This window comes from Ammospiza nelsoni, chromosome 8 (assembly GCF_027579445.1).
Source record: "Ammospiza nelsoni isolate bAmmNel1 chromosome 8, bAmmNel1.pri, whole genome shotgun sequence".
Classification (NCBI taxonomy): Eukaryota; Metazoa; Chordata; class Aves; order Passeriformes; family Passerellidae; genus Ammospiza; species Ammospiza nelsoni.
In genome coordinates, this window is record NC_080640.1 from 15328894 (window position 1) to 15354917 (window position 26024).

General features: G+C 37.7%; 1 protein-coding gene across 1 annotated transcript in view; it reads left to right on the top strand.

Moving 5' to 3' along the window:
• The first annotated feature begins 5936 nt into the window (after positions 1-5936).
• BLNK (B cell linker) overlaps positions 5937-26024 on the top strand; it is an 85997-nt gene continuing 65909 nt past the window's right edge. Inside the window, exons 1-2 of the mRNA XM_059477023.1 lie at positions 5937-6023; positions 8864-8926. Coding sequence (XP_059333006.1) covers positions 5949-6023; positions 8864-8926 — 138 coding nt within the window. The 5' untranslated portion in view covers positions 5937-5948. The remainder of the gene's footprint in view (positions 6024-8863; positions 8927-26024) is intronic.

Consider the following 26024-nt stretch of genomic DNA (forward strand, 5'->3'; position numbering starts at 1 on the left):
TTTGTGACAATAAGCAATAAATACCTTGCCCAAACAACTTTATATTGCAGTTTCTGTTGTCAGACTCTCCCTTCTCTCTCTAATATTTAGCCAGTTTCCCTCAGAACTCCTTCTCTCCTACAGAAAGGTCTTGGATTTTGAAGTGCCCTGTTCCCCTCACCCTGTTATTTATCCTTTCCAGTTTTATCTCAGTTGTTCTAAATAAGTAGAGGAACTGAAGTTCTGACCTTCAGAATTCACCTGGTACAAGTTTTTGAAGGAAACCTCCATGTCAGAATCACAGACACACTATAATGCAGTACCATAACATCCCATGGCACTGGATGCACCAACAGGGTCAACTTTGCTGAGATCTTCCACTGTAAAATATCATGTGATGCCCACTGAGAGCTGAGATATTACTTTAACATTTTTCCATTTATTTCATAGCAAGAGTCATGAGCATGGTAAAATACTTTCTACATATATCAGTGCTCAAGCCTCAAAAAAGATCAATAGTGGTTGAAGAAGAATTCATTACACTAACAAAACCCATCTGAGAACATTTAAAAAAAATTAAAGCAAGCATCAGCCACAGCATTTCAAATTTAAGTTGCCTTATTTAAATAAAATTTCTAGGCAAGACACTGAAATAATACTGAATTTCTAAATTTACTCACTTGGTTTTAGTGCATAAAAACGTTGCCAGATGGAAAGCTGTTTGTACACATTTTTCCATATTTTATCAGAAGACTCAACACAGATGAATTTCAAAAGAGAGGTTTTATAAAGAAACTATATGAAGTCTAAGCACAAACTATACAAGGCAGCACATAAATCTAGAGAAACAGACAGCAAGTTTTACCAACGTGTTCAAAAGAATAATAATCAAAAAAGTGGCTCAGTTAAACAGCAAAGAATACTGAGTACTGGCAAAGGATATCACAACCAAGCACTACAGCATCAATTCCAGCCTTCAAAAAAATCAAAGAGAATTTTTAATGAACATTGTCATTTTTGTAGCAGGTTGTGATTTTATTACTGATATGTTTTATTGTACTAGTTGAACACATGATTTTTTGAAAAGATAAAGAAAACTAGGTGCAAAATCCAGGCCACAAAGAAATACCTATGAGAATAAGTACATTTTTAATGCATGGTTCGTTGTAGTGAAGCTCTCTAGAATAACAGCTGAATGTATTGCTAGATCCAAAGAGAAGGTCAAACTAACAAAGAAAAGCCATATCAAAAGACTTCAGAAGGTTGAGTGAGAACACAAAGAGCAATTGTCCTTGAGACAATGGGTTTTATGTCATGTATCCAGCCTCTCTGACAAAACTTGCAAACAAAATCCCCCAGCATTCGGCAGTAATTAACATTCAGTTGAAACTACATGCCCCAGAAATGGATTAAAGAATTACTGAAATAAAGAAAAAGGGCATATTTATGCAGCAAATTGTATGTAGTGAAAGTGATTTAAAGGTGACAGGTTTCAAATCAGTGAATAGCCTTGAATGGTACTACCATTCTCAGCAAATTTTTGGGGATCTGAGGTTTGTCTTCATATTTTTTCCATTTGAGGCTTCTTTGGCTCTCCGTCTTTTGTGATCCCAAGAAAAGTCATACACCAAAACTAGAACAACAGACATGGAAAAAACCCAGGTGCCCATTTCATAACATGAAGATTTTCATAACTTTTGGACAAACATGGATATATTATGTCCTGTGATTCTCCTTGCTACAGCACTGAATGCTCTCACAGAAACAAGGATGGAGGAAAACACTGTGACAGCAAACAAGGAGATTGGCAAAGATCCATGAAGTTCTTAGGCAGGTGTAGGTCTCTTTGGCCTCTGAAAAACTCCTTAATTGACTTATCAAAATCATTAAAAACAATCTACTTCAGTCACAAAGGAAACTCGAGACTCTGGAATGGGGTTTTCATATCTCCTATATCTACAGGGCAAATATCTCGCCTTGAACATCACGAGGGAAGGAGGAGAGCAAACTAGAGAGCAGTCAGCCCAACTTCAAATCTCACAAATATACAATGCAAATGTTGGGCCTCAATATAGCTATAAATTGTTTCTGCAGTAAAAACTGACTTTTCAGGAACAAACTGTGTCAAACCAGTCTCATTTCCTTCCCCATTATGATAGCTACCTAGATAAGGGGCACAAAGCTCATATTAAAACTGATGCTTTTTATTAGGGTCCCACATAAAAATCATCACATACAAACTAGAGAAACATTATTAAAGCACTGGTTTTTGTAAGACAAACAGTATCTGTCTGACTCTCATTGAGAATATATCCTGTGAATCACTACCAAACTCAAGGAGTATTTCAAGTAGAGTTACACAGGGGTTTGTCCTGGTCTTAACTGTACTCAGGATTTTGTTAATTCCATGGGTGCTGCACAGTAAGCATTCCTAAAGTCTATCAGGATATTACTGAGCCAGAAGTGGTTTCCATGAGCTAAAGAGTATACTGGGACCAGTTTAGACACCTCATTTTTCAGAAAGATACAGCCAAATTGAAGAGTGTGCTGAAAGGGAAAAGACTTAAGAGTTTCCCACACCACTACTTATGAACAAATGCTCCTGAAACTGGGTTGGCTCCTTCCAAATCAGCAGGATGTCTCAGTCAAACCCATCTGGTGCTTAGACAGCAATTATCCTTACAAACAGACATTTCCTTTTGCTCCCTCCAGCAGCAGAGCAGAAAATTTATTCTAGATCTCCTTCTTGCTGTTCCACTTAAGGACATGGTCAATCTGATGCATCCCCAACAACTCAGTTAAAAAAATGGGTTACTGAACTGTTTTCCAAGACTGACCCAGTTTCCTCTAGTTGTGTTTGATCCTGCCTCTCTGCTGAAGCCCTGCCAAGATCTCTCCAGGTCCCTTTCAGACTCTGTGATTTCTGTTGATTATGTTGCTTTTGTTATTTCCTATTAAATGAAAAAAAAATAAAACAAAACCAATTAGCAAGACTTTTATCAAACTTCTAGACAGATAACTGTAAGCAAGACTTCATTTTCCAACGTTCTTTATAGACTTATTTAGACTATGAGTATAATCTAGCCTTTTACTTTAAGAATGTTTTTCTCCCACCCACCATGAATGCCAAGCCTGTCAATCACACTAACAACAAGAAGATACATATGGGACAGTTTAGGAGGAAGAGCAGACATGAGAAACTGCTCCTTTAACTTACTTGGAATCAACTCCAACATGTGTGCCTGGGAGAAAAAAAAAAAAAAGAGTATGTGGTAAGTCACGTTACTTTCATTATTTTTATATAAATTTGGGGAAAAAAAACAGGGACAACAGTTCATATTTTCTGTACTGTAATATTCCATTTGCTCAAGTGTATTTTCCTGGGGCAGCATTCCAATGTTACATCCAGTAAAACAAGTTGCTTGCTGCTGCTGCTGAGGGGTTTTGCAAAGCCGAACTTTACTATGGAAGTTTTGAGATACTTTTAACACATTTAGTGCTTATGCTCATGAATATACAGAGCAGTAAGAAATGCCAGTGGTATGACCTAGGAAATAGTTTTATACTGCTTTTTAGCTATGAAATCACAAATCGAGAACTTCATTTACAAAAAGCCAAGGAGTTGGAACCTGCAAAAACTTGGTTTTTATGTTGCTTGCACATTTCAGACTCTAGGAAATGAACTTTAGGCAATATAGAGTGTAAAGATGTGTTAACTCTGCTTGATACACACGTTCTGTATGGGAATGAATTTCTCTTAAGAGGACAAAATACCTGGTGTATAAAATGCTCACATTTAGATTCCTCTGAAATTTGGTAGTTCTCAAGCACTAGATGTCCTTTTTTATTAGGAATCAGAAAATGAAATTTCTTAATATATAGAATCAGATTTCTACCTTTTTTGGAGGAATAAAATTGTAAAACAGTGCAGATTAAAATTGTTAATGTCTCCAGTAAGACACAAGTTTCTAAAATAGCAGATTACTCTCTGCACACATACCAAATACATTTTTAAGCCTAACAGGGTTCACAGCAGATCAGGAAGCTCCAGGGAATTTTCAAGTAGCAAGCGAGCCTGATCTGCCCCAGGCTAGTACTGTTTCACATTCAGGTATCTAAATTCTGCTTCAAAATTTTATGTAAGCACCTGAAAGTTAGGAAAGAACCCATTTCGGTGGCCTGTCTTTATCTGGGGAACTCTGTAAGCCTTGGTATTCTGCTCAAGAACTCCTCCCACTAGAGCCCTCACAGCCAACATGCATCCAAGTGCACATATTTATTTGGGTTTATCACACCACGGAGGTGTGATACATTACACAGAGGAACTAGAAGTATGAGGGTACTAGGTAGAATCAGTAATGGAATTTGGGGTTCCCCAGCCAACAATTCTTGAAATAATCCTCTTGAGGGTAATGGAAAGCAAGTGGAAGTGCGTGACAATATTCTCCATTTCTGTCACACACACTGAAGGACAGAGAACTACAGCACCAATTGAGCCAAGGGCAAAACCAGCATCAAGAGAGGAGATGCAGGAACCCAGATGAGCCTCCCCATGTCTCTGGTCTTTTTTTTTTTTTTTCTTTTTTTTCCCTCTTGTCATTATGTTTAATCTGACTAAAACACTAATGGAAAAATATTTCCTGCAAGTCTTACAAGTCTCTTTGGTTGAAGCAAAGCCCCTTTGGGAGCAGAAAACTGAGCAGGACCTTCCCAAACAGATTCCTGCCTCATTCCGTGGACAGAGGCTGACTGCACTAACCCTGGCCTTTTAAGAGACTGTCCTAAGAGCCTAGAACACAAATTAAGGCAATGTCAACACAGAAGAACTAGCCACAATCTAGTTTTGAGGGAGAGCAGAGAGAAACAGGTAAGACAAGGAGGACACCTGGGCACAGCAAGGTGGGGCAGCTGGCAGGGCAGAGCTGCAGCTCACCCTGCACTGCAGGAAGGAGACAGCAACTGGCAACCAGGAGCAGTTCTCAGCACCTCAGTACTTCCAAAAATGCTCCCTGCCTGATGGGGAGGAGGAGCAGGTACCGCTGGCAGCACACACTGAACTGCAAAATTCTTAACGCACTATTTTTAATTGGCCTTTGAGATGTTCTGAACTAGGACTGCTAACACCTACTCGGTAAGCAAACAGCCTGCACTTCACATTATTAATGTTCCACACCTGATGCCATCTGTTATTTGGTTGTTTCGTGTAAGCAGCCATTAAACCTGTAACTCACACAACTCCTACCAAGCTGCTTCCCACCTTCACAACTCATGACAACTCTACAACAGACAAAATCACTCCTGCACTCAAACTAGGCAAGCAAACTGTCTTGTAAGGAATACATGCACCTCTCTCTTCTGGTTCTGCATATAATGGAAGGAGTATTGCTGCCTCCTGACATCCAGGAAGACGGCACCCCCCTTGGAAAAACTCACAGCCAACTTTCTGAAACACTGAACAACAAAAAGCACTATGAAATTCAACATCATTTTTTCATAATATGCCAGCCAAGTACCTCTAAGGTTTTTCTGAGGAGGCCAAATTTAAGATGCAAGAGCTTCAGTCATATTTCTGCAACTCTGGGAATGGAGTTCTGCCAGATTCAGTGTTCTGCCTAGGCAAAAAATAGGAAATACGTATTCACTGGCAACACCTGACCTGTCAGTCACTCTAACAGTAAAAAGCATGCAGGAAAATTTTAAGGATAGCAGATGAGACACTTGAACTTTTTCAGTAATGACAGGTATGTGCATATGTTGATATAACAACCAGTTCCTTATACTGGAGTCACTCACATGAGAACATTGGGACTTCCTAAATCACCCTTTACAGGCGTTCACTTTAAGTGACCAAACAGGAAAAAAGTTGCAAAAAGGACTTCCCCTTCAGATTTCTACATCAGTAAAAAAAGAGTAAAGCAAGAGTTCAGTAGTATTCATGCAGATCAAGTTTTTTCTCCCTGGAGAGAAGAATGACCACAAAACTACCATCTCAAGAGGAGTTTGAGAACTGGACAGCTTTTCAAGTTGCAGATCTCTTAAGACAGGTACTGAATCTGTATGTAAGACTTTAGAGAGTTCAGTCTATATTCAGCTAGCAGAAACACTGGACTTATCCTTGAAAACGAGATATCTTATCCTACATCTACCACAAATATTTAAAAGTACTAAAAATAGTTTAGTCACCACTTATATTATATATAAGTTCAGTTTTCTGTAGAAATCTAATTCATGGTAGAAGCAAAGATCTCCAACATAACAAACCATACAAAAAATGTTTTCTCACAGGAGTATTGCTTATAAGAGAAAAGATATTTCATGCCCAAATTTATTTCCTACTGGGAAAAAATAATCATTTCAGAGAAAGTATGTCTAGTTTTATATGTAAGTATAGCTTTAAAATTTACAGCATGTAAATAAGAATCTACTCTTCATGTTTTCTTCTCAATGCATATATACACACCAGTAGTTGCTAGATGTTGTTTAAGTTGTACTTGAACTTTTGGGGGGGGGAATTGAGTCAGTCCTTTGTTGGCTTGTATATTTCTTTGTTCTACAAGGTCCTTTCTAGTATATCTAAAATAACCTGAATTGCACAAAGTATTCCAAGCTCATTTCAAAGACATCTTTCACTATCTTACTAATCTCTTCTCAGATATAGAAAATATATCCTCCATGATACAGCCTTTTTTAATCACATTTTTCCTTTTAACCTACTGAATACTATTACTCAGGTTTTAGATTTCTACCTGTAATCCACTGTAGAACAGTTCAATTTTGAAAAAAATCATTCTGGGTTCAGAGAAGGTTTTGAGTACTGTGCAGGACAGGTACACAAGATAGACAAGCAGTGAGCACTGAACAGAAAATAATACATCAACCTTCAGGAAAATAATATCAGCTTCCGTGGTCTGTGACTGAGGCTGGGTTTTCTAGAGGTATACTCATGTTGATGCCACAATACATACATATAATGGGTATGTACATGTGTACCATGCAATTTTAGTATCTTCTGAAATTTAAGTCTTAATGATATAGATTTTCTTGCGTCATAAATACAGAAGTTCTTGACTAGCCATTCTGCAAAGTGTTTCCAGCCTCATGAAAGCCTCATTTTGTATAAAATCAATACCTTAACTACTAAATAATAATTAACCACACAGATTTTGCATTTTCCCTCATAAGTAAGTGAAGATAGTAATGGAGACCTGTTAGCCATGTGGATGTACCTCAACGTCATCTTGCACCTATGCTGTAGTTGCAACACTGAAATATTCCATATTGTGTTCAGAGATTATCTACTTGGCCTCCATTTGCCATATAGTCTGGTCCCTCTCCTAGTACTGACCTTAATGTACTTGTAAGAAAAGTTAATGCAATCTCAAGAAAATTAACAGTTCCATGGTCATCACTAAACACCAGCAGCAATACACCCACTTGCCTAATGCATTAACCATGTAAAATGAACAAATTTTCCCTTACACAAAAGCTTGATTAATAGCATAAGGCAAAGCTCAAAAGCAGCTCATCAAGCCAGTAACTGAAGATATTGGTAGAAACTAGAAATAGATGAGCACCAGCCAAGAGAAGCAGAAAGTCCATAGCCTTGATTATTTGTCTCTCACCAACACCTATTCAACAGATGGCAAATTAACACAATGCACAAATGACCACTAGTGCAACAACCACAGCAACCCTCCCCTTTGAATTGTGATCTATTCTGCATTGCAAACAAGCAGGACTCTCCCAATCATAGTAGAAAAAAATTTATAAACCAAGGGCTATCAGCTAACAGACCAAAAAAAGAATATATATCTGAACAGGACATTTTCATATCAAAAAGTAGAAAAAATACACACTGAATATTTAAGCATGATCAGTTTTAAGTAGTCTAGAAATATAGAATTATCTTAGGAAGGCCACATAACTACGTCTATAAGAACTTATAGCCCTAATATTTCTCTGTTAGCATCTGATTTGGTCAGTACTGATACTGACATTTACATCTAAGCATTACAAATACTAAAACTCAATTTGAGAGTGGTACATTCTTAAAGAAAAGATTCCCAAATTTTTTTGCCACTTTCTATGCATAGCAGTTAATTTCTTTCAAAAGCCACACTAAGTCATCTAACACACCATGAGATTTTTTTAGGACATCTTCAGCCTTGATGCATTCTTTTCCTCTCCTTAATAGAAAATCCAATGTGTCCATTTTTTCCAAACTACTATTCAGCAGTTAGTTCTATTTCAAGATGTAATATTTCTGGACATTCTGGTTTCATTTGAATTTATAATTAACATCAACTTTGTTAAAAAACACGATTACCACAGCCAAGTTACAGAAAAAAAAACCCTGTTTCTGAGCCTGAGTTCTTTCCAGCAATGCCCATCAGCATGGTAAGTGCAAGACACAGCCCAAATAGCTGGTACCAAAGTCAAGCAGACCAAACAGAGGCTGGTAAACAGCCATGTGGGATGATGGCATGGCTACTGCTTAGCTTTTTCCTCAGGTTACCTTTTAACCTGTTTCTAATTCTGGCTTCTTATCCCACAGCAATCCACAGTACTCCTGTTGGGCTCCTTGCTCCACTTATATGATATTTGCTGCTTGGAAATCTCTTTTTGTCTACTCCATCCACAATTTCATTAGCCCTTATCCCCTGTAATCTTTCATCCTAAGAAAGAGGTAAAACTGTGTCTTATCTCTTACGTGAAAGTCACTGCCTGAGCATTACAGTTACTCAATACTCTTTTTCTAATTATCCTTGTCAAGTAGTATAACAATTTCCACAACCCTGAGTATTTGAGCATGGAAATATTAATTAGTTTGTTTACAAACGCCAAGTTTCACACTACTGCAATCTTGTCTTTTTTCTCACCTCAGTTTGGAATGCCTGAATCTGCTGTGGTTGTAGAAAAACTGTGCATGAGTGGATCTCATTTCTTGGTAAGCAAATATTCCATAAGAGCTCTCACTCGGGTGTATTTCAGCTTGGGGATTGTACCCCTTACAGTGCCAGGAAATAATGTGAAATGTTTCCTTCTCTATACACTCTTCATCAATTGCTTTGATCTTGCATTTGAGTGGGCTGATTTCCACCTCTGACTCAAGGAATCCCTGTACACAAAAGAAATCCCAGTCAGCCTTCCCCCCTCCAGAGAAAGGGCAGATATAATCAGCCATCAGCACACAGGTGTGGCAGGGGACAGCTCATGAAATATGAGGAGGTTGTGGGGTTTTTTAACAGTATAGATATTTTAAAGCCATCATTTATGTAAAAGCTTTTTGATAAAAATTGCATTATTAAGAATATTTACCAGCACAGAATTGTACGTAAATTTTATAGTAAAAGTTTAAAGAAACAATGCCTGAAAAATCTGATAATGTCCTTTCCTGACCTCTGTAGAATTTTTTGTATGAGCATGTTTAATTGATTGCAACTAATAAGGAGAGAAGACTAAAGTAACTCCTTGAACTGCAGCAATTCCTCTATCAATAATACCATCTGTCTAACTACTGAAGAAAGTTCCTTAAAACCTATTTAAAGGTAAAATTATTGTTATGGTGCATTTATGCACTGCAGAGATAATATGTTTGCTTGGCAATTCATTGCTAAACAGAACTGTTTCCTGGGTGCATCAGGAGTTATATCTGCTGTTTACTCTAACAAGAGCTTCAGTGCTGCAACATGATTCATGAGACTGCAGGTGCACCATGGCCACAGAGTAAAACTGGGTTTTACCAGCTCACACCAATGCAGTCGGGCTGACAAAGCTGCCAAGTCCACACTGATGCCTGTCCCATCCATCCATTTCAAACTGGATCACTGAAGGTGCTGCAGTCCCCATCACTGGATGAGAGGCAGTGAAGTTAAAGTTAAGGGTGGATGTGGCAGCTTCCTGTGACTCTGTAAATAAAGCTGTAGAGCAGCAGTGGACTGAGAAGTAATTTCAGATGTTAGTGGCAACCTATTCAAAACACAAGTGAAAAAAGCAAGGAGAACAATGGATGACCTTTGGACAGTCTACAATAGAAAAGTAGTATGAGTAAAAACAAAAGTATTTGCTAGTATGTTCTCCAAACTATGCAGTGTCTTCAAAATAGCTTTAAAGACTATTTTGCACTGCCAAAAACACGGCATCATACATGCAACCCAATAAGCAACATATATTTTTTATGTCTGTATAGAAAAATTGAGACAGGTCTCACACACTGGTAGAAACTTTCTTCCAAATTTTATATATTCTTTAATTGAATTGCTCAGTAGCATTGCCAACATGATAAATCTGCATGCTTGAAACAGAATTAATTATGACAATATTAAAAAAATTTAAATACCTATATTTTTCTATCATTAACAGCCTTATTTGACTAACTGTAAGATGCTGTTCTCCTATGTACAAGCTAACACTTATATCAACTTAAAAGTAATTAAATCAACAGCCAAGTTTCTTATTCCAAGCTCCTAGCCCAATATACGAGAAATCTGTACTAACCAGAAATTAAATGTTCCTTATCTGCTACAAGGTGTGTTTAGAAAGCACAGTATCCAATGGAGTAACCACATGTTGGTCATTGCCACTCAGAAAATCTGAGGTTTTCTACATAACATATAGCATGATTCCTTAACTGCATTTACTGTTCTGTAGAGATGTTCAGAATTCAAAAATCCTACAAGTCCTGAAGCTGTTATGTGCCTGTTAACTGTCTTTTGCAAGAACCTGAGGGTTTGCACTTCAGTTTATCCTTCAGTTATCAGAAGAATATTATTTCTTTCTACTCCTGTCTGCAAAGTCTAAACAGAAGCTCAATATCACCTTTAGACATTGAGATTAGAATCATTAGAGAAAAGCTGGCCATCTATCACTACACAGCAATGAACCAAAAAAACCAAGCCCAAAACCCTAAAAACACTTGAACAAGCCTGATGACACCTAGTAAATAGAAGTGACAGGTTTACCTTTACATAATAATTTTTAAAAAGCAAATACAGGTTTGCTGCTGTGTGTGCATAGACACCCTGTGCACACATGGAGATCTCACAATACATGTGTGGTGTTTCTGTGTGTCTAGCAACAGTCAGATGAACATTTAGATACAGATCTGGTTTTGCTATGATATCTGTTAGGAATCACTAAAAGTGAAAATTCCTTTTAGCCTGGCAGATAAAGAAGAAAGCAACTCTGTGGTATCTGACATGAGAACACAGTGAGCACATTCAGAGGGGCCCAAGTTGCTGTTTTACCTTTGCATCAGCTGGAAGATTGTCTTCCATCCCAGCTGCAGAAGGCACATCCGAGTGCCTGGGAAGGCAGGCAGGGCACCCCAAGGGGAGCCACCCCAACACCAACCCATCCCAGCCTTCACAACTCCCAGCCAACCCCCTCTTCTCACAGTGTCACTCCTCCAGCCTGCCCCAAAGCCCTGCTATGGCACTGACCCCTAAGAACATGCTGTGCAGGGGTTTTGTGCCAGTGCGATGTGCCAAAATCCAGAGGTCGTGCCAGCCCACTTCTGGGCAGCACTGGAGGGAAGCTTTCCTGGAAAGAAAGATCTGCAGCCAGCATACTGCACTTTTAGCAAAGATATAAACACCAACCCACCAGATGTGCCCTTATTTCCTGGTTTCCCAGTGAGCACACCCATCTTTTCAATTTTTCCAAAGAGGAATATTGTCAAATGTTGGGAGAATGCTGCAGAAAGTAATTATCCTATAGCCTGCCACTGAACTAACACAAAACAACTTAGGGAGCACAAAATCTTTCATGTCAAATGCAAACTGCATTTTATTTGAAAGTGAATCAAACATTTATCAACAGTAAGGTCTTTTTGAACTTTAAAGTGTTCGGAGTCATGCAGGCATTATAGCCACAAAATCTATGATGAGTTGGCCACAACACCTTAAATCAATTTGACTGCCTTCAGAATAAATCAACCTTTATATGGTCATTTCTTTGAATATTTCTTCCCTTTGAGTGGCTAAAAAACAATCATTTTTATGGTAATATCATATTCTATTTTATAAACATACTGAGCATCCAACTGAACTTTTCTAGGAAAATAAATTACATGCATTTCATTAAAATTTAGAAGTAATAGGGCTTCTTTTACACTTCTGTAGAATCTAAAAACACAAAAGGTTGGTATATTAGATCTGAAGTGTACCATGCAGTTTCATTTTTCATCAATAGTACCATACTTTTGATAGTTACTCAATATGCAGGTCACATCTGAGTGATGCTAATCTAGTCCTAATGTGCAAATCAGCATTAAGCCACAGCTGCATTGCACAGAGCATATTATATTCTCTCTTGCTTTTAATGTCTGAACTTGCTACAGTGTGCTCCTGGCTTTTCAGTTCCCTCTAAGTGTAGGTTGTTTGCTTGATTTTTTTTTAATTCTGTTTTGAATTCCCAGTGACAGATTGAAAAATATATAAAAACAGGGAAGTTTTACTTGAACTTCAGAACTAAAAATAGGAGACTTTCTTATTAGATTTGTATATAGAAATTCACTAAAAGAAATCTAAACACAGCAAAAATGGTCAGGCATTGATTCTAAACTACTTTTATGTATTTCTCATCTTTTTTGCTCTTTCAAAATGTGTTTTGAATTGCATGGCTGGAATAGGAATGCCCTGGAGAAAACCAGAGCCATGTTATTCACAAATACTCTACTGGGGATTTTTGAATAATATTTTAAAAATGGAACTGGTGTCTTCCTGTGGGAGATTCCTGACTCCCTGCCAGTGCAAAACACTGCCAGAGCTTGTCAGGTTCAACTCACCGAGCCTGTCCTTTGACATCCATTTCTGTCAGCATTGCTACTGAGAAAAAGCAGCTCTTGTCCAGAAAAAGCAGCCCTGGTCTCACTTGGGTGCTCCCTCCCATCCCTGCAATGCAGAAGCAGCAGACAGGAAAGCACAGGAACCACATCTGCTTTCAATGGTGACCACAACAACCAAACACACCACACCTAGAGCTCCTCTGCTGCTATTTGAAATCTCCCACCTTCCCCAGTTTCAGCTAAAAGAGTATTTCCCAATGATGGGAGTGATATTTTCACAGCATGAGATATGGGAATAGGTAGAAAGACATTAAAATTGGTTTAGGTGGCTTGGATATCTGCTTGGAAAAAAGATAACCAGCATCAGGTACTTTTCAGATTGATCTGACATCCGCCCCTGTATACTTAGTTTGACAAATAAAATTCAGACCATGAATGCCTTGGGTTTCCAGAGAGGGGGGAAAGCTCTTTTCTAAGTCCTATATAAACAAAAGAAATTGAAGACTTACTAAGTACATTCTTATAAGTTAATTCTTCTGGGAAAGAGCAAAGAGTCTTGCAGTGTTTTCCCTGGGTGTCAAGCAAGCATGGCAAGCTTAGGTAAGGTTAGAGAAGCATGGTCCCAGGTGCAGGTACTGTTGAGTCCCACCCATGGGCTGGCTGTTGACACCTTAATGACCCAAGTGCACATCCAGGGTTTAATAATACACTGCATATCTCAGAAAGCCATAAAATAAGCTTTTTGCAATGACACAAAACTTGAATATTAAAGTTTTGGCACACCCAATTGTTTTGGAAGTAGAAGTGATGTAGGCATTGTTTGTCCTGCCTTTGGCAAGCACACAAGGTTACCATGGCAAAAAAAAAAAGGATTGCTCACCACAGAAAACTGATGTTACAAAAATACACATCTTCAGCTACAAAACTAAATTAGACCATATAACTGCATTAATTTAGTTGCATTTTTACACTATTTTTATTGATCTGATGTTGCTTTCTCCTATTTATCTACCATCTGCCACCTTGCCCTTTGCATTTCACCACAACTGAGCCCCTCTTCACCCACTCCCTTTTAAACCTCCTTGCCTCCAGTGCCTTCCAACACCCAGTGCTTTGTTTCTGCTCCTCTTTTAGCCAGGGCCCTCCTTCCCTTTGCTCCTTAATTAGTTTCTATTAGTCATGGATTGAAATTTCTCCTACTGGCATTCCTCATGGATTTACACTCCTTCAGGCTTGCCTCATTTCCATTCTTCACAGATGTAAAGGTTTCCTGTCAGAGGCAGCAGAAGTGCCTTAGATATCAAAAGTATTTTTTTCAGAAACACCTGAATTTCCAGGTATTTCTACAGGCTGTGATCACTTTCTCAATGAAGAGTGGATAGTAGTAGGAGCTGTGCACCTTAAGAGCTGCATTTGTTTTGTGCAAAGAGAAGTGATCTTAGCACCTACCCCTTTAGCAAGTACCTCACAGACTTTGAAAACACATTTAAAATGAAGCTGTTCAAAATGAAAGTTTTCAGGGCAGGAAGAAACTGAAAATAGTTCCTTCTCCGGGGAGACAGATGCAAAGCATTAAAAGAGAAAGCAGAAAACATAACAAAGAGTAGAGCAGCGCAAGCTTTGCCCCCGAGCAGTTCTTACAGGGATGCAGTGGGGGGCAGAGCAAACGGCCAGGTGAGAACAGCTCCCTGGGTCCCCTGAACATCAGCAGCTGCCAAGTCCAGAGGGCTTTGGTTCTGTTTCTTGCTGTTTCTAACCAAATAGGAAACTGTTTCTGAAAGCAGAATCAGTTACTCAGAGTCATTTCAAAAATAAGAAAATGGTAAGAGCATGTCTTAGAAAGAAGACAAATGTTGTTTAACTTATCCCATAACAAGAAACAAAGAGTCACTTTAAAGAGGCATGGACTAAAAGAAAGATATTTTACAGCTAAACACCTCTGCTGCTTATCAATCATCTTCAACCAGATCACAAGGTACAAGGGTACTGCATAAGACAATTGTAAAGTAAAAGTAAAATCTGCATATTTATCCTTATTCTCAAAAAAAAAAGGCAAAATAAATATGAAGCTGTATTACTGAATGTAGATACAATTTCTGAAATCCAGGGCACTGGGAAAATACACATCATTCTTGGAACACAAGAACACATGTCATTTTAGCAATCAAGTTATTAGTTAAACATATATGAATATTAGCAAATAAAACACTCAAAAGAAATTATTAGACTGAGATACAAAGTCAAACATCATTATTGCTGGATTCCCATGATAGTTAGCTTAGAAACTGAATTTTATCCAATAATTTTGAATTCTTTTTCTGCCAAGTATTTTCAAATATATCAAAAGCAACTTAATAAAACTGTCTAATGTCATAACCCAGCAATGGAATCCTGCAGTAAAAAATCCTGAGCCCATGCAAAAGTATTTATTGCAGGAGTGGCCCCTTATTTTTTTTCTGTGATGAAGAGTATTTCTATTCATATTCCAAATGCTGCTGCCAGAAATTATTTTAACTTTTTTTGTTTGTTTTATGTAGTAGTTGCAAAGGATGTAAAGTGCTTGTCTGCTTTCCAGTCTTTAAGCTCCAGCCATAACAATTCAATTGAATTCTAAATGTCATGATAGTCATAATTACATTAAATATGGATTAAAGGAATATCTTTTGACACAGAATTCTTTGTTCTTAAAGTTTGCTGATAATTTTAAATGTTGAGCTTTGTGTACCTTTCAAGTTCAGGGAACATGAAAAAGAATGTGAGAAGTTGTGGAAATTAAGCCCCTGTGTCATAGTTTCCAACGGGGACTTTGTAAGCCCTTCACTGAAAAATAGGAAAACTCCAGAGAGCCTTGGGCTTTGTAATTTTCAATCTCCTCCTGTTTCTGGTTTTGTTCAAGCATCCTAGTTATAAAAGTGCACTCCTTCTTTAGAGGATTTGTGATTAGAAGAACCTTTATTTTGGTTGCTTTTGTACCTGTTCCTTCACGAAAGATCAGGAGATTTGACAATACACGTAAGTTGCTTCACAATACCAATGTGCAAAATCATTAGTAACGATTAAAAATTGAGCCAGAAACCATAGTCACTACCCCATTGTTAAATACCAGCTGCTAACCATTTCAGAAATCTTCTAGCATGCCTAATCAGAATTTAGTCCTTCTGCTTTCCTATTATCTGTTTCCAATACAATTCCTCATTCTCCACTCCTTACTTCATCCTTAAAGGGGTGGCTGAAGAGGGGCACCATAGTGCTCTTAACCTGAGAGATATTTCCAAAGGCTTCTGGCAAAGCACACTTTTCTGCAGTAAAGACTAAAGCCAGGTGAATATTAGCAATTCTCATAAGAAAGCATGAACAAAGTTAAAAATTTATGTTATAGAGGAGTTTTTCCAAGAAAGGGCCGACTCTTAGGGCTCTGTTGGTTTGGAAAGGTGAACACATGTACAATTCCATGGAAAACAAGAAAACCCTGTGAGAACCAGACAACACAGCAGGAAGAAGGGACTCCTTGGGAATAGGCTGGAGAGAGTCTGAAGTTTTAAGTTGTCTGTTTCTACTGAGTTCAGAAAGAGAGAAATTCATCAGCCTTCTATGTAAAAACAGGATTGCATTATGTACAGCTGACTTTAGTCTAAGTTTCTATTGCAAACAGAGGGAACCTGGAAAGGCCTTGAATATAAACATTTTATTTGAGGCAGTGGGTGATGTTAGTGCCAAAATGAGATAAACTTCCAAGGAGATACATTTCAACCTGCTATTCTTAATCAAGGAACTAACTGGAGTCCTAAGTGCAGAAATTAAAAATAACTAGAAATTATTAAAAAAATATTAAAAGAACTTTAATTAAAAAAAAAAGGCAGGAAAAGGAATACTCTTTTGTTGAAACCTATCTGGATATTGCAACTACAAAGCTACTAATTGCAAAGTGACATGAATGAACCTAAAACAAGTACACTGTTACCCCCACAGGACATCCACAGGGGTATTATCTGAGGATAATTATGCCAGGACAGTTCTGATGGTAGATTTTCACTTAGAAACCCTTGCAGCCTAAGATTTACGTATAACCCACAATAACCTGAGCACTTTTTGCTAATGCTGACTGAGCTATTATGGCTGTATGAAAAAGCCTAAGGCATCTAAAATGAAAGTATATGAAGTCTGCAATGCAAAGTTATAGAAACTAGAAGCATTGAGGAAGTTACCAAGAGTCAGGGAGTTTCCCTTAGTAAAATGAAGCCATCCTGGGTTTTTTTTGCTTGATGACATCTGCTCTGAATAAGCATGATGATAAGGGGAAGGGGGAAAAAAAGCAAACACAACAGGAACACCAAGCCTATAGATTGCTACTAATGTGGTGACTTCTGAATTTCAATGTAATATTGTCTTTAACTTAAAAAGATCAGCAGATGTCTTGCAAAAGCTGTCAGTTTTCAGCATAGTGCTAAGAGCAAAAGCTTCCAGCCATTCTTAGAATGTCTCAAAAGACACTATTAAATATTTATCAATCTTTCCATATCTAAAAACTCATGGAATTTGCCTATATTAAAAAATAAAAACAGAACATACACAAATGCAATTGCAGAGATCTTTCATGAGTTTTTGCAGTGCCAGTTTTGTGCATAAGCACAGACCTTACCATTAGGGAATCTGGCCTGGAGTTTGGGTTGGACTGCTGGGAAACCACATCACACACTGGGACTCAGGAGGAGGCATGCTGGAAAGAATTTAGAATTCCCAGAGGTCCTACAAAACCAGTGCTTAGAAGAATAAGAATTTCAATCATTTCATGTATTTTAGGCCCCAGGAATACTGAAGAGTAAATTCTATTCAAAATTCACATTAGTGTGTCAAATGCAGTAACACAGATTCTACTTGTAGGGTATTTGACTTTTTTTAGGCAGCATAGGAATTTGACTCTTACCTGCAGCATTTTACTTCACTTTAATAAGCAGATAGGCACAAAATTCCTATAAAATATATTTTGTTTATTAATATTCTTTCAATATGCTATAGAAGTTTTTTACTTTGCTTTTCTATTTTTTTTTTCTTCCAATGTTCCTGTGTAGCTGGGCTTTTTCCCTTAACAGTTAAACTATTTTGTCCCCTGCTACTTGAATGCAATTTACACTTTTAAAAGGTGTTATTATCTGCATCCATTGCAACAGAGTCCTTGAAAAGCATAAGACAGAGAATTATTAAAACCTTACAAATGCCATGGGGTTCATTTCTCATGGTATGACCCTGATAGAGTAAAACTTGATTTTCTATCAAACTTACTTAAATGTCCCATTAGACATCTAGAACATCTAATCAGCATAATATGAGCAGGCAGGGTGCTTAACCATCTGAATGTAGGATGAGATAAAAACCAATTGAACAAGTCATACAATTTTTTGGTTAAAAATAAAAAAAGAGGCATTAGACTACAAATGTATGTTATCTATTTATAGCTGATGACCTATTTTACTCTCTCAGAACCACTCAAGGCAAATGCTGACATTTGCCCTTAACCCCTAGTTTCCTGTGAAGGGGAAAATGCAACATTTCATTTGTGTATTAGACTGTCTGGGTCCCACAGTATATAAAAAGCAGATTATAGAAATGTCTGTGTGCACCAGCATCACACTGTAAGTGTAAGAGACTCTTCACTGGAACAAACAAACCAACCTCAAAACCTCACTCTTTTACCTGAATGTTTTTGATTCAGGTTATATCAGAGTATTGGAAATGCATCTGTACAAACACAGCACTGGATTTTAAAGAGGCAGCAGGAAAAAAGGGCAAATAAATTCTGTAATAGTATCATCCCCAAAGCCTGGGGTTTATTTGGTCATATATACACTTTCCAAACAGAAAGTCCTCCACTGACAAAATTTCAGTGTTTTTTAGAACCGTACCATGCATTATTTATGGTGTTATCGTTTCTTCCTTTTCCCTGTCCAATTAAGTATTCTTGAACTTTACAGTGCAGAGCTACATTTTCTGTTGGGTCTTGAAGGACTTTTGTGACTCTGCTCATGAATAAATTCAGAAATATATAAAACTGAGGAACTCAACAATTAGGTCATAGGAGGTTTTTTATGTTGTCCTATGTTTTTCATCACAACACAAACCACCACATTAGTTCCAAATGTGATAAATATCCATTTGGTCAGCACAGATAAAACTGGTATAATTTCATATTGGCAGACAATAGCTGAATTTCCACAACACAACATGAAGTATGGTTGCAACATCAAGAGTTTCTTGGATATGATTTTGCCTTTGTTGAGCTTCAGCTTGAAGTAACATCAACTTGTGAATTTTAATCAGCTAAAGCCAAATAGAGCCACTTTTATCATGTTAAGCAGCACCCAGATTCACTGACACTCTGCTAAAGCCTGGCTCTCAGTCAGGTCAACAACTCTTCCAACATCCAGCTGCTGTGCACCTCACACACATCTGAATGAGCTGCAGATTCCCTCTCTCACACATGGATAATAGTGGGAAGCCATTCTCATTTTACAAACATATTACAGTGGGAAATGCCAGGGTCACTTACTTGGCATATGATGCAAAAAAAAGGAAAAAAATATTTTGTTTTTCCTTATTTAAGTGTTCTAGAAGACATCTGGTAATACTATGCAACTATATTATTTGGCTGGGTAACTACAGTCACATGTAAAAAGCAGTAGAAAGTACTAAGTAAATAAAGTTTTACTTTTATTACTCAATGTTTTATTTTTCTGGACTAAAAATACAACACTTCTGTTTAGTTTTATGTAAGAGGTACACACTACTATGGGTAATTTCTTTAAGTTATATGGACAAGTCTCTTAATTGATTTTGTTTTCTAAGTCTGCATGTCTGAAGTCTTAAATCTGTGCTTCCCTCCCCCCCCCCCCCAGAAAAATAAGTGACGGTAAAATACAGATTTAGCAACAGCACCCATCCATTTCATCACTATCTCACATTATTAGAGAGTTTGATTTTTTTTTTCATTTTTTACTTTTATTGCACCAGAAATGGCTACAAGTAATTGGAACCTATAACTGAAGTAATATGGTCATGGCTAGCATCTTTGCTCACTAGAATGAATGTGGAAAGCCATGCTAAAAAAATAGTACTTAGAGTATTTCTTGAACTATGAAGAAATTTAAGTAATCAAAATTGCCTAGTTTTATCCAAAAAAGTTTCTATTTTGCACATGATCAACAAAAAAAAAACTGATTCACATTGATATTGAACTCATTACAAACCTTTTGACACAGTGGGAGATTACCTTCTAATAAACAATTTGCCAGCAATTGATAATTGACATATCAAAATTCAAATGCTCTCTCTTTTTGTTCTTCTCCTATTTTACGAGTGTATATGCCCAATTGTAAGGATGGTTGTTATGTAATATAATCATCCATTATTGCCTCTTTACTTTCACAAATCATCAAATCATTTAGAGAATGGCATATATGTTTTTATAAATGTTTAGTGTTCACACAATTCCTAGTTTGCTTCTGCATGCAAACACTACATGATAGTCACCCTGCACAATAAAATTCTTTAAAACCTCACTTAAAGCATTTAAATGTAAGAAATTGAAATAGTCACTCCAAGCTAAATTTCAGTATTAGTCAATGGTTTGAGGGTGAGAAAGGGAGAGATAAAATTAACCAACAGTGACTTTTTCCTAAAAAGAAACTACTCCCACACACAAGGAAACTGGGGTTAAGAGAGTAATTTGAAGTTAACATGTTGGTCACAGTCATCCCAGCATAAATATCACTGGCTTCCAGATACCATTATAAGGACAGGCTAATATTAGAACTGTTCAAAATATGTGTATTGTTTTCCTGGAACAAGCTTATTTTGGAAGCCATGTGAATCTTCAGAAATTACTAGAATGTGAAAGGACATTTGCATGCACAGTTCTGACCTCTTCTCTTGCTCTTTGCCTGTTAATATATCTCAGCTGGTTTGTCTTTTAACATCCCAAAACTTCCAGTAGCTTTCAAAGTGCAACCTTTCTCAAAGAAAACATGCTGCTTTTCCTTTCTCCCCACACTCTGAACTTTGCACAAACTTGGTAATAGATTTAAAGACATACTGCTTCAAAATGGTGCAATGGCAGCATCCTGAAACTCAAGTGCTGCTTTATGAACTGCCAGGAAAAGAAAGAGTGTCTGTATGTCAGTGGAAATTTGGAATTTCTTGTAAGCATTTAATCTTGGCTGTCAACAACATGTTGGGTCATTGACTTATAAAGCTTTGAAGCAAAAATATTTATTTTTAGACTTTAAATATATATTCTGGTATTTATATCTCTTCATGAGCCATGCTTGCTAATGACTGTAATTTAAATTTCAAAAATTGGTAGAAGTAGTTTTTTTTAAAGAGGATTCATGTATATTTATATGTAGTGGAAGAGCCACTTCAATGACATTTGGCATCATTTTTAGAACCCATACAAATTGCCTTCCTCTCAAATTAACTTGGGTCACTTCAAGAATGGGCCAAAAGGAAGTCTGTTACACATGCATTCCTGAACAGTATCTAATGCTATGAAATATGAATATACTAGGAGCAAGATTATAAAATCTGAATACTTTGAAGGTTTGAGAACTTCAGATGTAGACAGACTTCACTGGCTACCGTGAAGTGTCAAAGAGAAAAAGATTGATATTTACATTTATGAAGATTCATCATGCTGAAAGGGAAGGGAAAGATTCACACGCTGGGTACCCCAGGACCTTGAGTAAATATGCAGATCCAGCATGAAATCCAAATAAATAAATGTTTGTGTGTACAGACCAAGCAGCTATTCAGAAGTATAAAAAACACAGATCACTTACATACTTGGCATGTGTGCTTCACAGTCTGTAGAGCAATATAAATATACACAGGAACACCAAAACTTTCACCTAATATATTGAGAGTTTTCCTATACTTTTTCCTTTTGAAATCATCTAACAGTCTAACATCTGTTAGATAGACATGTCACTTCACAAGCAGGTCATTGTACTATTAAATTTCCACACAAAAACAAAGGAGGTGAAAAACTTTCAAAACACCTTTTCCTTTGCTTCTTTCTAACTGACACTAACTGTTCAGGTCTTGACAGCTAAAGTAAAAGGAAATCAAACCTCTCAAATTAAGTTACTCTCTACTTTGATAGCTATTCCACAACATCTATCATCCAGAAGCATCATTAGCACTAAACGTGTTGCACTGACAAAAGACATTGTTGATTGCATTAATTGCAGAAAATACTTTAATGAAACCATTTGAATACACTAACAAATCTATTGGCATCTCAGAAAGATGAGATAGTGGGGTATGAGGAAGGGAATGGTCTATCTACAGGCTGTCTTCAAATTTCCAAACTAAGAAAAATAAAGCAGATGTTTAAACCAAACACCCTTAAACACTTTGTAGCCAAGTACTTAAAAAGTTTGCAAAGCTCTTTGTGTCACTGGTACACATGCAGTAATACTGTACTAGCCTTTGGCTTTGCCCCTTCAAGATGTGGATCTCAAAATCTGGAGCTGTCCTAGCCATAAACCACTAAACAGCAACCTTTTCTCTATCACAGACCAGGGGAGAGGTGTCTAATCCGTGCTACAGCTGTCCTCCTCCCCACCTCAGAAGTCCTCATCCAGACTCACCTCAGCGATCCAACACAGATTTTGTTCATACTTTGAAGATATTTACAGACACAAGCATGTTTAGTTGTTTTTTCCAGGGGCAGAAACAGTTTCTCCTGTTTGAGCCAGGGCCACATATTGCATTCACTGTTGGCAGACAGTCTTTTCCACACATAAGAGTTGTAAAGGCTGAGTTTGTGCAGCAGCTTAGACCGGGCATAAGGTCTAACCTGTGTGTGCTTCACAGTAACAGGTCTTAATCATGCTCAGTCCTGATACCTCTGCTGCTTACCTAAATTATCACTACATGTGGTGTTTTGCCCTACTTGCAATGACTGCCAGCCAGCACTTAAGGCTGAACTTTTCACAAAGTTATTTCAGCCATTGAAATGCAGCAGTCGTGATCTTGCTGTTGAAGTCAGTGATTAGTCACTATTAATGATGTTGCTTGCTGTGGCTGAGGTAATGTGAATCAAGCAAATCTGGTTCTCATTTTCAAGATATAAATACATGACATACTCATGACTGTGTGCATTAAAGAGTATCTATACAGGACAGCTGTAACCATTGTGATTATATATACATATACAGCTATAACCATATACAGCTATAACCATTGCAATTATTCAAATCTAAACAGTGGAACTCCAGTACTACCTCAAAAACCTAAACCAGTATCAAAGGAGGTACAGCAAATCTATTCCACTATCCAGGGAATACTTTCCAAGTCAAATAGGCCAGCACATTTCTGTGTGGGTATTTGAAATTGTTTCTTCAATATAGATGCTCAAGGAGCTTATGAGGTGGTTTTTTTTCCAAAGAGAAGACAGGCAGCTATCAAAGTGTTTAGGGTAGACAAGCATGTACTAAGCCACATTTGGTTTCTTGATTCTGTAAGAGTATTTATTCTTATAATTAAGATTTGCTACTCCTAGTTCCCTTGATGAAATGTAATGTGCTTATAATTATGCAGATGTTCTCTCAATCTTTCAAGAACATATAGATTTTGCTTTTAAGACTGCTGTTACAGCTTAACTGTTGCTGACAGCTTCTGCCATAGTATTTGCTCTGAGTGGTAAGATGATTCTCATACTCCTTCTCTACAGCTTTTTTTGTCTCAGCTGTTTCCCAGCAGTTCTTGTTGTAATTGTTTTTGTCTAGATTCAGGAAAGCAGAAGGCAGCAGATTGTGCAGGCAGTGTCAGCAGGGAGCACATCTGCACAGTTCCCAGGCCCCTGGCCAGCAGGGGAGAGCTGAAGGTCCAATGTCACACACTGCCTGGGATTCTCCAAGACTGATCCCACAGTCTCCACAGCCTGACACACCTGGGGAGCTCCATATTTAGTTACTTGGCTTGTACAGCAGCAGTTAACTAAGATTATGACTTAACTTTCCCTAAGAAAGTAGAGTCCTTGCCAGTCTCAGCTACCAGTGACCTGAGAATTGATTCCTGATAGGCAATTTCCTGGTCATTTTCAGTGTCCCTCATGAGAGCAGGATGTGAAACAGTCAGCACCCAGAAAACTGAGTTTTGTATTTCAGTGCAATGCACAGAGCATCTTCCACCAACTCAGCCTCAGCCTTTGTTTACTGACATTACTCTTCCTACTAATTCAATATTCAAATACTGAAAATACCACCACCACAGTCATTTCAGCTCTTGCCTCATTCCATTCCCTCAGTAGGCAAATTAGAAGAACTGAAGGGACTTTTTCATACCTGCAGAGATGTCTGCTCACTTAAGGAAATAACAAATAGCAAAACCAGATTGTTTAATAGGAAATATGAACTAGAAAGAAACTGTGCATAATCACCCAGCCAAGGGACAGTCTTTGTTTTCACAGCAAAAGCCAGACACTGAAGGGCACCACTTGACTGAAACCACCTGCATGCAGTTACTGGAACAGCACTCAGGTAACTGCTGGAAGCAGCAGCTGGCCTCAGACCTGCTTCAGCCCTGACAAAAGCAAGATTATTAACGGAGGCTGACAGTGTCAATTCTGCTGTATGTCACCATTAAACTGGGTCAACAGCTTACTGCACTCACCTTGGGCTGAGTCCTGAGGAAAAGTCTGTTCTTAAAGCACCAGGTCTGCTTCCAGCAGGACTCCCTGTACTGAGGACATTCCTGCAGCATATCCCGTTCTCAGGTGACTACAGACTAGAAATATTGTATGTATTTTGACTACAGACTAGAAATATTTTCCAGGCCTCAATTCTTAGATGTGGACAAAAATGGAGCTTTTGACACTTCAGTATTTCCCTTTGCTCTGATTCAGAAGGAACAGTTGCAAACTTCCCATAAAAGTAAAAATAAAGTGCTTTGGAATCACTAAGGCAGTAATGCTTACATGTCCCATTTGGGTCTTTTACCTTTTTTTAAAAAACATGAAAATTAATTTATTCAACTTCACCAATTTTTTTAATAGTCTTAATCATCAATGAAGTAAAAAAAACCCTGAAAAACAACTTGTTTTAATTGATGAAGCATTTTTAGAGATAAATTATTCTACTAGAAGAATTTCAGCTGGCCCTTTAGAATTCTCTTCTTCTCATAAAAAGAAATCAGACTTCCTAATCTTGCAGCCTACATCAGCAGAGGCTCTGCTGCTTTTTTGCTGAGGCTAAATTTCTGGTGGACACAGTTATTTCTATATGTGGTAACTTCCTTCCTCTTTCAAACACTAAAACTCAATTTGCTTAAGCATATATTGGGTGCATTACTGCAAAGATTTGGGAAGTGGTTTTATTTTCTGTGTTCCAGTAAATGTCCTTTCAATAAGGACATGCAAACACAGACAGAGCTCAGCCCACAGAACATTACACTGTCAGTGAGGAAGATAGCATAATTTTTGAAAGAACCTTGGAAACCTCTCATCTCTCCATCAGATCAGCCTAACACTAATGGGGACATCATGTTCTAGGAAAGATAACATGACCTTTCCCATTGAATGCACTATATAAATAGATTTATATTGCAAATCAAACCTTACTGTCTGTCTTAGAACAAGGCTATTTCTGCAGCCAGCTGTCAAGGAGAAGAACCATACATTCCACACATGAGATTGAGTAAAACAGGTTCAAAAAGTCTTGGACAGTCAAGCCTGAGCAAACAGCTCCTGGGGTATACAACAGGATAGAAACACTAGGTCATAAACAAATAAATCATAGGTGAACCCACTCATGGCACATACAGGAATAAAGGGTCAACTAGTTTAAGGTTTCACTGAGCTCTTAACGTGAGATGGTACTACTGCAATAGTACCAGAACAATAGTATCAGAACAATGCAAACCACAGGGGTCCACTGAGCTACTGTTGAAAGAAAACATCTTTCAGTCAAGCAAAAAACAGATTTCTATGATCTCAACAGCTAAAAAATGTGATAAGTGAGGCAGTACAGAATCCTCAGAGCCATACAGCTCAATGCATATTACACTTCACCAAATAATTCCAAAACCCCCTTGGTTTTAATTTGAAGTGTTAGAGCAGCAATACCACAGACAGTCTCCATCAATGTAATAAATTCCAGCTGCCCTAAAGGATTTGGAGTACTCTACTGTTCCTTCCAGTAAGGGAAACATCTAGATCTCAAACTCCCATTACATGTTGAACACAGCTCTTAGTAACACAGTA